Source organism: Balearica regulorum, chromosome 4 (assembly GCF_011004875.1).
Source record: "Balearica regulorum gibbericeps isolate bBalReg1 chromosome 4, bBalReg1.pri, whole genome shotgun sequence".
Lineage (NCBI taxonomy): Eukaryota > Metazoa > Chordata > Aves > Gruiformes > Gruidae > Balearica > Balearica regulorum.
In genome coordinates, this window is record NC_046187.1 from 14,950,868 (window position 1) to 14,964,928 (window position 14,061).

The window sequence follows — 14,061 nt, forward strand, 5'->3', positions numbered from 1 at the left end:
ACTTTAGAAGGTGCATTGGACCTTCAGATTCATTCCTGCTTATATTCTATGATGTTGGAACATTCCTAGCTCTCCTTTTGTTTTGAAGAACTATCACATTTGGATGACCTATACTCAGTATATCTATATTAATGTATATACTATATTGATAATTTGGAAAGGTTCTGTTTTCTTCATGTCATTGTCATCTTCATTGCATTATCAGTCACTGGGACAGGCTCCCCAGGGAAGTAAGTGGACACAGCACCAAGCCTGACAGAGTTTAAGGAGCATTTGCACAATGCTCTTAATCATATGGTTTAGTTTTAGGTAGTCCCGGAGTAGGACTTGATGATCCTTACGGATCCCTTCCTACTGAGGATATTCTATGATTCTATGATCTACTTCGCAGTTACAAAGAAGGCTAAATCCATGCAGACAGTCATTAAGCAGGAAAAAAACCCACAGAGGAGTACAACACCTCAACATACAGAAATGACGGGAAAATACTACTGGTAATGTCTTTAAACCATGTCTATTCAAGAACACTCTTCTAAAGAGCAACTTTTAGGTAAATAACGAACAGTAACACTATGGAACAAACTATTTCCATGCATGACCATTAGGTGAAGAAATCATCTGAAAAAAAAAAAAAAGAACTGTATTACATCAAATCAATTATTGATTCCTAGTCACAAATATGTCCTTTTAAAGTGCCCAGGTTTTTTTCCTCTCCAATAGTACAAAAGAACTCAAAGACTGCAAGTAAAAAGTAATGCAAAATTACAGACTACAATACACTGTAACAGAAGATTATCTTTATTTCAAAATCATACAAAGTATAAAGATATAATATACACTGAAGTAAACCCTGCTCTAAGTATTTGAATACTTAAGCAATGATACTGCCATCAAAAAAAGCCTTTATTATTTCTCATTAAGAAAGTTTATCTTATGGAGCGATACATCATGAAATCAATTGTTGTACATCTAGGAAATTTACCAATAGAGCTCTCTTCCACCGGGGTGTACACTTTAATTTGTCTCATGTGAGTGTCTCTTCCATTTTGGTGATTAGCTAGAACAGCAATCTGAATCATAAAGGTGCGAATAGGCTTCTTATGAGTATCTGTTAAAGGAACATGAATCCAGCCGCTTGGTTCCACTAGTTCAAGTTGCTGCCAAAAACAAGACAAAAAAGCAAACATTCAGAAACAGTTAACATACTTACTATAAGTGATCACATATTAAACCTGTTTAACAGAGCAGAGTCTTGCAAATCAGTTTTTAGTTACTTTTTCAAATGAATTTGAAATAGTACAGTTGAAATCTCAGAGCTAATTACTGCTGGTGTAATTGGATACAAATTAATTTGGTTGCGTACAGTTGTGTTTGCTTTTGCCTTTCAGAACCTACCCTTCATTTTGTGCCTTAATCTTAAAATAAAAATCAATATAAAAAAATACAGACTTGAGTATAAATTCAAGAAAGTCAAAGCAGTACTATTTGAATCTTGCTACTCAAGTACACTGCTCAAAGATGACAGAAAATATGCATCTTAAACTGTTTTAATCGAGGCACTCTGAACTAAAATACGCTAGAATGATGGTAGGAAACTAAATCCACACAATGTCTGGTTTTCAGAAATTCCTTAAATTATTAGGGCGACTGGGGAAGAGGAAGAGGAAATTGACAGAGGAAAAAATACAGGACTTCATCTCATCTATATGTCAAGACAGATGCCTGCCCAATTAATAATTGCTGCACAGCCATTTAATCACATTCTAAGGTCCATTTTGACTTGGCTTTTACACAAAACCCAAGGGTAATATAATTATTTTTCTTTTTTAATTTTAATCCTACAGAAAGCAATGTCAAAGCAAGCAAAGAATTGCATTATGTTAACTCTAAACCACATCACTGACACATCAGCATGCTGAAATCAAGCTAGATGCTATGCATAAGTGTGGTAACAGCTTTTGTTTAAAGCTTGTTGCCCAACTTCAAAGCACAGCTCAAAACACACATGGAAGAGCACACCAGTAAGCTGAAGTCTTGAGGGGGGAGGGGGAAACAAAAGCCAAAACAGTTGTCCACAAGCAAGTGGATTTCACACAGCTAAGCAAATAAGACTGCTGTTCTTAGCAGCAGAGTTCCTCTGAGGAAGATCTATGCTTTGAGCAGCTCAAAATTCCCATCTTTCTCCTGAAAATACTGCATGGCATACATCCTGTTAAATGCCTTGCCTTTGCTGAAGCTTTCAAAAGATGAAACAGTACCTGAGATGTACTGTTTCAGAGGCAGCAAACACCCTGAAGGAATGACCCAAGAAACAAATAAAAAAAGTTTAAACTTAAAGTAGTCCTCAGACAAAAAAACCTCTCATACCTCCACCTTAAAAAAAGAAAGAAAACCCCCCAACCAAAAACTCTCCACTGCTGCAGCCTCTCCAACAAATAATTTCTAAAGCATTAAATTCACTAAACCTTAGCAGCAAATCTCTTCATTCTGGGAGCTAGACACTTCCACAAACACACATTCACTTTATTGTAACCCTGTCCCTTTCAAAAAACCTACAAAATCTTTCTTTGCATAGAAGACTTCAGGTTACAGTTGGCTTTGCAAAGTAATAAAAATGATGTGCTGTTGAAGTGGCTTTACGAAGAGGAAATTTATCATGGTGAGGTAGTTGTCAATGGTTTGAGCAAGTATGCTTTCCATTTCCACAGTGAACAGAAAGGATGAAGATCCCAGTAATGTTTTATTCAACTAGTACTAAGGTAAAGTGGCTATGATTTAGAAGAGAATTAAGAGGTTACTGCTAATTAAACTTGCATTTTAATATTATTCTCACAGTTCACAAATTTTGACTGCTGATTCAATGTGGAAGACTTAAGTTCCAGAGCTATGGTATTAGGATTTTTATGCTTGGATCAATATAAAATGGGTTAGTTAATACAGTAAAAAAAAAAAAGGAACCACTTTCTATAGGTTGACTTCATTGGTTTCAGACAGATCCAATATAGTTCAGATTTGCATGCTTTATTGGGAAAGAAATTGCAAAGAGTGAAATAATGACTCCACCTCCAGAACCAAGAGAGCTATCAAGAGATTGGCAAAATTGGACTATTTGTACAAAAGAAAGTTGAATGCTTGTTAAATTCACAAAGAAAATCACATCTTTTATTTTAAGATAATTATTAGGGTCCTAAAGATAATCATTGAAAAGTTGAGAGTTGCAACGGTAATTTTACTAATTTAATAATTTACTTGTATCTTATTACATAAATCAACTTTTTATTACATATTTATCAATGCTTTGTTTCATCCCTGATCAATAGGAGGTGGTCATATGCTTTATTTATAGCATGTTATTTTTCAGTCCTGCTACAAAAGGCAGCCAATTTCTTCACAAGCCTTTCCACAGGGATGGGACAAGTAATTTCTACACGTGTAAAACAGGTAACTGAGGCGTTAGGTTAATTAAAATATTCCCTAGTTCCAGATGTCAAATTTCAGATACTTTGAACCTGTTTTTTCTGTCCTTAGTAACACACAGTATTTTATATGAGGTTAAGCTCCCACTGATTTCACTTGCAGTTATAAGTGTCTGCATTTCTGCAAATGCCTAAGAGTTTTCAAACCAGCCACTAGAACACACAGTATGAGCAGCCACCTACAAACAATTATTTGAGTGCATCATGTAAAAACACCACTACTAAGCACTGACTGCACACAATTCATCATGCAGCATTCAACTGTCTTGGCCACAAAGTTGTTTTTTTTTAAACTCCTGAAATCTCTGCTTCACTTACTCTACACATTCCAATTTCTGTAACAGATGAATACACATCCTTTACTGTACAAATCCTGGACTCATCCTCAGAACAGACCCTTTTCCCCATCCCAAATATTTGCCTCTTGGACCAAGCACATGACACTTGTGATGAAGTTGGAGGGTGTACTACAGCGTATCAAGAACAAGAGGTATGAGTTAGACTTAAATGTTTGAAAAAAGTAAACTCTTGATTTTTGCCTTCTAAACAACATTACTGTACTGTGACTTTTTTTGAGTCTAACTTCTTTAAATTGATGGCTACATAGTTCAGTAAAATTATTAAAACCTTAAGACCCACTCAACTACTGAAGTTTAAATACAACAAAACCTAATGATTATTATCTGAACATCCACTAGAAAAGGAAATAATATTTTGCCAGTATGATACACACATTTTCTGTGACCAAAAGAATGGTACAAACCAGACACACTACTAAATTCTCCACATCTGTCATGCTCTTTCAGATGAGAGAGTTTCTTTTTCCAGAGGGCCCAGGTCCTTCACCAGGGAGAAGGAAATAGAACATGGGAACAGGCAGTGGTGGTACAAGACAAAATGCTGCCCGCTCTTAGTTCCATGTCAGCACCCAGATGCAGCCATTACAATTCCTAGCAGAAGTGGGATGAAATATGCAGCTCTACTCTGCCTGGAGCACTCCCAGTGTGAACAGAATCTAAAGGAAACTTACTGTGAAGTTTTAAGAAATTCCTATTAAGCCCATGCAAATGGCAATCTTTCAAAGCCTTGTAAACCGGTCTGGAAATTTGGGTGGATTTTTACAGGGAGGCAAAAGGCACATCCTCAACACAAAGGCTGAACTATTGCCAAATTTCAAATCCTTGCTTCAGAGCTTGGGGGCACTGGAGCATCAAAGAAGGACACCAGAATATTCTCACACAAGCAAAATAGCATACTTTTCACTAGCCTTATTCTTGGAACAGAACTGCTTTGGCTGAAACTTTTAAAAAAAAATAATCAACCCAGAGCAGACATCTGGCATGGAAAAAATCTGTCTGAACTGAACTTTGGCAAAGTTATAAAGTAACTAAGAGTTAAGACTTAAAATGGAAAGGGTCACATAACCTTAAGTACAGGTGGCACTAGCAGCTCTACCTATAGTAAATACTATACTTTAAATCCATTTCAGTTGACTTTGATGTCAACTCTGTTCTTTAAAAGCACTAGCCACTGTATATACATACATATATGTATATATGTATGTTTCACCCCAACTCTACAGCATAAGTTCACTATGAGAAAAATACCAGATTAAGTTTCCTCCTGTATTTTTTCCTCCTACGTAGATCATTAAGAATCAATCACAATTAACTGGCTTCCAGGAAAGTTTTAAAAATCAGCTATAGTATTAATTACCAGAGTGAAACTAAAAATTGGAAGTCGCTCTGTTCTGTGTTTTACCAGAAAAGGTTAAAAAGAGGTAAACAAAGGAAAGAATCAATGCAAGTTCAGTATTAGTAACTCAGGACAGTTCCTGCAGCTCTAGACTAATCTTACATACAATATACTAGAAGCCTAGGGTTGGTTGGTTTGGGTTTTTTTTAAAATTTGCTTCTAACATTATGAATTTTGTGACAATTTGTAAACAAGAAGAGCAAAGTCAAAATAAAGGAACAAAGGGATAAAAATTGAAATGAAAAAAAATCACTCACCTGTCCTTTGCTGCTGTTACATACTCTTATCTATCTCTTCTCCTGCTTTATTTTTCCTGTCCTCTGCGTGCTACAGCTTTACCTATGGACATATGCTCCCACTCCAGTAATCCATGTTATTTTGAAAGCCAAAGCAGAAATAGTGTTCTCAATGGAAATCTCCTCCCCATCCAATTTAATAGCCCTGTTTCTTCACTCCATTGTACAGTCCAGAGGTTCTACAGAATTCCATACGCATTTGGCAAGGCTACTATTGCAACTAATGGGTGTTCTACCACAGAAGATGCAAACCACACAGCAAAATTAAAAAAAAAATTAAAAAAAATCAAGGCCAAAGCAAGTTGAGGCTACACTTCGGAAAGATGACTGAACACAAGCTTTTAAGAGGAAGCCTGTTTTACACTGGTATTGCTGTCCTCCTTATAGGATAGGAAATTATTTATCTAAAGAAGGCTTTTCTATTGTACTTAATCCTACTTAAATTGATTATTGACCTCTTTTCCATAATCAGTGATATTCAGCATAAATTCTGTGGTGTCTTCAAAGTAGCATATAACTCAAACTGCTACTTGTACTAGGCTTATAAACCCAACCCAAATTGCTTGCTATATTTACAGTAGACTAACATCCTTGATATAATACATGATTTTTGTTGTCCTACGAGGGTATCTTTTGTGAAGATACAAAAAGGAAAAAAGCCACTGTAAATAGTTCTGTATCCAGGATCATTACAAACATATCCCAGAACGTATGCTAGATAGGGCTCCCAGATTTCAGAGGAATAAGTTTTCCTTTGCATATATAGGAAGAAAGAGCAGCCTGTTTTCTGCTCCCAGAGAAAAGTCCTCTTCTACATATATGTATGACAAAGCTGAGAATTACAGCTTCAGCATGATACAACATGATTCTGAAATGTTGCTATCTCATCACATTTCCATTTAATCATCTGTACTACTAGATCCAAATGGCAGCACACATTTCTAGTGACTGCCTCAAACAGGCTGTGAAATCAAACAGTATTCGTATTCCATTTTACTCCTCCTGCTTCTCTCATAAAACCGTTAAAGATGCTTCTTTTTATTTTGACTTCACCACCTTTGAAAAGTAGTGGCTAGACTTTTCTTCACAAATATAATTGTGTCTTTCTATGTGCTTACCTAGTTCTTACCATACAATTATATTAAAAAACCACCTTAAACTTTTCAAAGCAGGTGTTCACAATAATGTATTCCTCCAAGCAGAAGATTATAAAACTAAGTTCCAGAGGAAATAAATGCTATTTTCAGAAATGTAGTATTTATCAATACACAGACTTTCTCTGAGTCGAGTGATCAAATATGAGAAAGACTTTTCGCTGTTCAGGCTTTTTTTTTCCTCCAGCTATCCAAATATGTTCTCATAACAACTGGCAAAGAGAAAGAAGGCTGGCTAAATTTCCAAAATTCTCTTTCCATACCTACCATGTCCTACCATATAGCTACCAGGATTCAGAATCAGTAGACCTCTGCATAATTCCAAGTATTGGAACTGTCAACACATGAAGTAGCAGAGCTTGGGCTTCAGCCATCACTTCACTTAGGAAGGAAGAGAACCAGTTAATAGCAGTGATGCACCAGTTCCAGCAGAAAAATGAAGCATGTCCAAAAGAAACTTCGCAAGTTCCAAGTGAGTCAAAGAAGGGACACCACATTAGCAGCTTAACAAGAAACACAGAAACATGCTCAAAGGACCCACTGTGAAAAGCACACTTCTTTGCTCTAACGAAGCAACGACCACCTAAGGAGGTGGCTCTGTGGTCTTACAGTCACCTCCTTAAACGGTCAAGAAATCTAACTCCAGTCCATTAGGTAAGAGAAGTTTTCCATTCTTCCAAACAGCAGTTCCTGAAGAGTCTAGAGGAGCACAGTCCATCCCTCAAGAAGATTCAACTATAGCTTTGGGCAGACAGGAGATTAGTTGTAGAATAAGCTATATCAGGCAGTGAAAACTGCAAATACTAAAAATTCCTATCATATATAAGCTTTTTGTTCAAATGAGCTGAAAGAAATAACTTTCGAGAACACTGGGAATGTTGAAAAACAGAAAGGTTAAAAAGCTTCTTGCAAAAAGTTTTATAGAATCTCCTTCTTCAGACTATTCTGCTCCAGATTATAACAGTAAAAATTAACCAATGCCCAGGTGTTAGAAAGTTGTATCCAATTAAAATAAAGACAACTAAACACACAAACCAAGCTAGAAAGAGTAAGTAAAGTTTACTTATATAGATTACCAAAATAAATATTTGTCACAGAATATGTATCTGAGCCTAGAAGCAGCACAGAAGTCAACTAGACCACAGAGACCCTGAAAATATACTAGGCAAGTGCTCAGTCAGCTCAACATAACAGGGAAACACTATGAAAAATGACAAAATATATTAGGCCAAATTTTCATGAATGCAATAAATTTGACTTTGTTTTGCACAGACCAGTTTTCAACACATCTTGCCAAGTTTCTCTGAATCATTTGTACCCATATAAATGCATCAAGTGTGTTAATTCAATTTATGCAATTACACTGATTGTAAGTGACTGTGTGTATATATGTCCAGAATCACCCATAGCTTGTCTTCATTTCATTCCTTTCTGAACTGTTGAATGAAATGGTAAGAAGTCTTGCAAAAAATCAAATATTCTTTAGAAAATACTCTGTAAAGCAACACTTCTGCTTTGTTATGTCAAGCAAAAGAAGTTCACCATCACTTTTCACTGTGAACTCCTGGTAGAAGGCAGACATCTAAAAACTGGACTTACAGCCTCTGATGGGGAAGGAATCAGCTAAGAATGTTATCCCACTATGAGGATCTCATCCTTTAAAGTATGATCAGACAAGTTTTAAATACACTTGGCAAGTTGCGAAAGAGCAATGGACTGAGGTGCAAAAAGGAGTCAAACCTCAGAAGACTGTTATTTTAAAAAACAATACTTCGTAAATATCACAAAATCATTAAATTGGAGGCCAGTGTAATGCTTGGAACTAGAAATATAATGCTTCTACACAGGTATCCCTGAAAATTTGCAAGCAGTTTTTACCAGACATGCAATGGGTAGATGAAGATCTGCAGACAGATCAACAATACAATGCAAAAAAACCCCCACCCGAAGCTATTACAAATCTGTCTGAAGTTCAATCCAAAATTTATTCAAACCATGCCCCCTCTCCCCAGCTCATTGCTATCATTATCAACCTCAGTATCAGCATAAGTTTGTCATGGCTATCCAACATGAACTGTGATACAGAATTGCCAATGGGCATCCCCTTTGGATATCACCTGAAGGACACAACAATATGTTTGCAGAACTAGAATTTCTCAGAACAGTGCCATGTGTAAGTCCTATACTGCCTTGTCCCTACATAAAAAACAATGTTGATCCATTCTCCTTTCCTTATGATTTAACACCTAAATTCCTATGGTTTCTTAAAACAATGCAGGTTCAATCATAGCAGCTAAACTACACCACCTCCAAGAATCACAGTTATCGTAAGTAAATAGCTACTCTACAAAAATGCATTGATCGATTTCCAGTGTGGCTAATCAGCAAGGCATATCCTCTTTGCATGGTGAGTCAAGGATTAGCATTTATGATACTCAAAGAGAGATTCTTATACTGCCTTTCCAAATTTCATGTTTGCATTACATAAGCAGCACAACACATGTTGGACAACATCAGTGGGTTGTATCACATTGCCACCTTGTAGATCACAGAAACAGGCACGTTTCTGAAGCAGATTATGTCAATTGAGCTATGATGTGACCTAAATTTTATTTAGAAGTTATTCACCAGCCAACTTGTGAAATGATTTCATTGACTGGTCCATTTTGATATTCTTTAGAATGAGGTGTCCTGATTAGAATTTCTCCATACAGTAAAAAAAGCAAGGAACCATTTGATTTGATTCCATTGATAAAACAACACAACCTCTTCCCAGATGTACTTCATTGATTCAGACAGAATTTCAATACTACAACAGGAATTAACTTTGCAAGAATACAGAATTGAAATTTAATCCATGAAAAGTTAAACAGGGAAAGTCAGGTTTTGCATTATTAGTGCCCTCATTTTGTCTTTGAAATCTTCTGAAATCAGGTGAGGGGTACGTAAGAGGGCAAGAATTAAGTCTTAGACATGAGGGAAGTCTCTGGTGAGTAAGTGTGCACATAAGACTGTTGTCAATAGGAGAAAATAGGATACTGCTGCACATGCTGTGGAACACCAAAAGTGTTGGACTCACAGGCAAAACAGCTGTTTCAAAAGTATCAAGCGCTAAAGAAGCAGAAGTACTGATGCCTGAAAAAGGGTCAAGGCTGTGCTGAACTGCCCACAAACTCCTGACAGATGAAGTCACTTTGGTGAAAGTCCCACAGGTTGACAACACACAGATGGTCTGGACATGTGTGGAGGGGCCCCTGTCCGTGGTACTTAAGCAACCACCACCCTGGCCATCACGTTCACCCTACCGCATCTGCTCACAGTACTTGCTGTTAACACCTGTACAATCAGGTACATGCAGTCTGAGACGCAAATAAATAGCCTGCCAAATGCTCAGCTACTGTGTATTTGTCAGCCAAAACTGTCTTACTCAATTGTAATTTCAGAAAATACTGTCTGCTTAACTGGGTGGCACAAAAAGAGCAAACAAACGAAGAATAAATAGACAATCATCTTTGAATACTTCATCCTCTAGAATTTGGCTGAAAACAACTCTTCATTCTAGAAAGTATATCTGCAGAAACCATCAGGAATTTGTCAGAGATTGTTTGCTAGGAAAGTCTCTCTGGAAAGAAAGGGACACTTTTCACATCTGTTGTGCCGTATACACTTTTTTAATATGTTCTGTAAGGGACAATGCATAGGCAGCTTAAAATTCATTACAAAAGTATATGTATCAAGATATACATAATGTTTCAGAGAAGGCCAAAAATGTTAAACAGGCTTGGACAGTTTGCTCTCAAGTCCCACATCTTTAAAATCCCCTTTTTTTGTTGTTGTTGAATGAGATCACTTGAACTTTTACATAGCAGAGTTTAAGCTTGACACATCCATAAATTAAGTCTCATTAGAGAAGGACTGCCTGTCTGTGTATGTTTTAAGTGGCAGTCATCCTATCCACTGGAACTTAGGAAAAATACAAAAACCTTCTCCTTGTCCCTTTGGAAAGCAGAACAATCAAATCAGCAAATACAGAGTGACAACGCAGTCTAGCATGGAATTTCACATGTGCACATACAGAAATAAGGCCTAAAACTCCAAAGCAAGCCTTCAACCCACAGCAGGAAGTCATATGAGTTTAGTTTGGTTTCAGCTAAAACAGATTCCATCTTCACAGGAACCTGTTGCTCCAGAAGGAATACCATCTCCAACTGAAATCAGTCATAACAGCTGTAAAATTTTGGATCTCTGATTTAATGAAAAATGGTTTTCATAATTCATTTAAGGATCAGTCAAGAATGGAAGAAAGGAAGGCAAACATATCCTAAGCTCATTAGCATTCTCCTGCTGGGACCTATGTCTCATTAACCAGCTGTCACAATAGACAGGAATGCCATACCTTTGCAGGTGCACTATTAAATTTTGAGAAGACTCCTGGTATCAGGGGAAATCCTTCAGACCTACAAGGACTTGGCTCCAATGTGAATCTGTTACTTCCCTTGAGCTTGGCAGATAGTATGCTGAAGCTGAAAAAGCAACAAAAAATATCCTTGAGCTTATGCTCTAGAATAGTGACCTGGCTGACAGTGTCAAAAATAGGTAATGCAGCCCAAAACAAGCTTTCTGCTTCAGTCTGTCTACTTCTTGTACCTAAGTTATTTGAAGTCTAAGTTGCAGACATGCTGGAACAGATTTCATCTGGACAGTCTGGTCCTAAAAAATGAATGGTAGAAAAGCTATGGTTTGCTGCAAGTCTTTAAACTTTCCAAAATTCCAGCATTCTGAAAGAGGGATGAGGAATTTTCTTTTTTTTTTTTTAAACAGGTTACTATCCAACTGAAATTATCAGTAGCTCAGAGTATTATAGATGCAGACGGAAGAAAGGAAACAGCACATTTAAAAAACCCACAAGAAATTACTAGAAAATATATAGCCACACTGTACATTTAGAAAGTAGTGCAAATATCATTTAATGAAATCAAACATTTTGTACCTTTTGGGAAGCATTTCAAATCACAAAAGCTTATCTCACTGCAATGCTTTTTCATTTTATAGACAAGTACCTAAGGAGGAAGCCCCATATACACAAGGTAATAGGTAAGTATCGTACTAAGTAGGAGTCTGGCAAATGATGACCTACTGCTACAAGTTATTTTCGGTATGCTGAGTGACAATACAGAATAGAACCAGAAGATTCTCTAACAATTATATGTTTAAAGGATCAACTGTTGTAAAAGTTATTGAGCAAATGATGGCATAAACATGGCAAATGCGATTCATAGAATTGTTTCTTTGAAAACTCTTCTAGTAACTTTTACCTGATCAGAAGACAAGAAAAAAACAAGGAGACTGCTTTACAAAAAAAGAAAAAAAGAGCATCTAACGAAAAACCTTAGAATTTCCCAAGTTCATTCCAACAAATGTCACTATCTGCATTCAAACTTTCTAGTCACAACACAAAAATACAAATTAGTGACAGAACTATTAAAAAAAAGCCGGTTAAGTATGTGGGCTAAGGTTTTCATAGCAAAGAAAGGGGGCACAAAGTTCTCAAAATTACATAAGACATTACTAGCCCTTTTATTTAAATTCTTATCTTAGTCATGAATTTGAGTTCCTTCCCCCAGCCTGAAAAAGCACTGAAAAGACCTAAGATTTTCCAATTCCTGTACTAATATCTAAAAACCTTAGTCCCTCTCCAAAGCAGCATCCATCCAAAATAAGGACATCAACTCCTACAATTTCCAGGTGAGTCAGGCTGCTCTCAGGAAGACAGTTGCACTTCAGCCATCTACTGAAGAAAGAGGTAGGGGAAACCAGAAAGTAGGATAGCAGACAGTGAAAGAGCAGACAGCTATACAAAGAGAACAGAAAACAGATTGAACAACAACAGCAGAACATGCTACAGCAAAGAAGTTTGAAAATACAGGAAAAAACCTCTGAAGTTCAGGTGAATTTACATCATAAATGGGACTGCTGACCCACGAACAGGACACAGTGTTAATATTGGCAGCTGCCTGTTGTGAAAGGAATCCTACAAGAAAGGAAAGAATAAGCAGAATTTCTGTAAGCAAAGAAAAAAGTGCTTTAAAAGAAAATCCTACAATAGTTACTTGTTAAGCGGTGGCCTTATACAAGAACTTAAGGAAAATAGAATTAAGACATCAGAAACTAGGAGACAGAAGGGTATAAAGAAAGAGGTCCTATCGATTTTTCTAAACTGGAACTGCTGGATACAAGCAGAAACAATATAAATGGACTGTACGGATGCACTGCACAAATCTATTGCAAATGGAAGTTAAATGACTGAAAACACTACTGGGAAATAACTAATCTTACAAAGGTGCAGAGGTTTGCAAAATGGATGAAAACTGTACTTCTGATATCTGCAGTTCCCATTTGTTCTAACGTATATAATGGAATGATACTATGTTTGTATGAAAGCACAAAAAAAAAATCAGCTCATAATTTACCTTCAAAATTGTTTAGCCATATCCAGGAAATATGTCTAGACATAGCTACAGTTAAACTATACAAAGAAAGTATTTGAAAAAATCAGATTATCCAATGAATATTAAAGATTTAAGTGTCTGAAAACTAGCCACACTGAGTTAATCGTGTACCAAATAATCTTGAATAACTTAACAGAGATAGCCTAGTGATTACATTTCTTGCCTTGCACTTTGCATCCCAGAGAATGCTGGAATGATTCAGAAAATTAATATGGAAAAATCAATAACCATAAGAAAGTGGGAACATCACAAAATTTTTAAGAGTCAGCAGTAGTAGTAGCAGACAGCTCTCAAGCACCCTTTATAGGTGAGGAGAAGTAGTACATCTACAGCAAAAGAAACATTCCCCTCACTGAAAAGGGCTCTTATTACACATTGAAGAGAACTAGATTTCTGATCTTCTATCAGAAGACAGGCCCACAAAACTGCATGGCTCTAACATTTTATCTATGACACAAAAATGTAGTTCTTGAGTGACTTTAATTGTTAGAAAAAGACTGCAATAAATTATACCTGAGTGCTACCAAACTAAAAAATCCTACTTATTCTTTACCAGCAAGAGGACAAGTTGTTGCTTTGTAAGACACAAAAACCACTGGGGTTAAGTGAAAGCATTTCTCCTGGTTCCACAGGAATTTCATTCTCTGCTTCCTCAGAAACAAGTAAGAGGGCTGCTTCTCCTAAAATCGTGGAATTTAGAGGGCCTAAATCTATGTAAATAATCCCCAAATCCTGCAGAAGTATAATATACAAATAAGTAAAACATTTTTGCATCTGGATAAGGACTCTGTGGATGCAGATACTCAGTAAAGGCAAGTGGGGCAAAACCTGATAAACTGTAACATTACTCAAGTTTGTTATAGCATGCCAG

The 14,061-nt window shown here is 36.6% G+C and overlaps 1 protein-coding gene across 3 annotated transcripts in view; it reads right to left on the reverse strand.

The window, feature by feature from the left end:
• Window positions 1-777: 777 nt before the first annotated feature.
• ANAPC10 (anaphase promoting complex subunit 10) overlaps window positions 778-14,061 on the reverse strand; it is a 37,881-nt gene continuing 24,597 nt past the window's right edge. Inside the window, exons 5-6 of one of the 3 annotated variants that reach the window (XR_012835215.1) lie at window positions 11,092-11,204; window positions 10,204-10,320 (exon numbers count right to left, since the gene is read on the reverse strand). Coding sequence is in view for 2 of the 3 variants with exons in the window: in XM_075751235.1 (XP_075607350.1) it covers window positions 927-1,157 (231 nt within the window). In the remaining variant the exon portion in view is untranslated. Of the gene's footprint in view, window positions 1,158-10,203; window positions 10,321-11,077; window positions 11,205-14,061 lie in introns of those variants that run through there. The other 2 variants (XM_075751235.1, XM_075751236.1) reach the window with 2 other exon arrangements.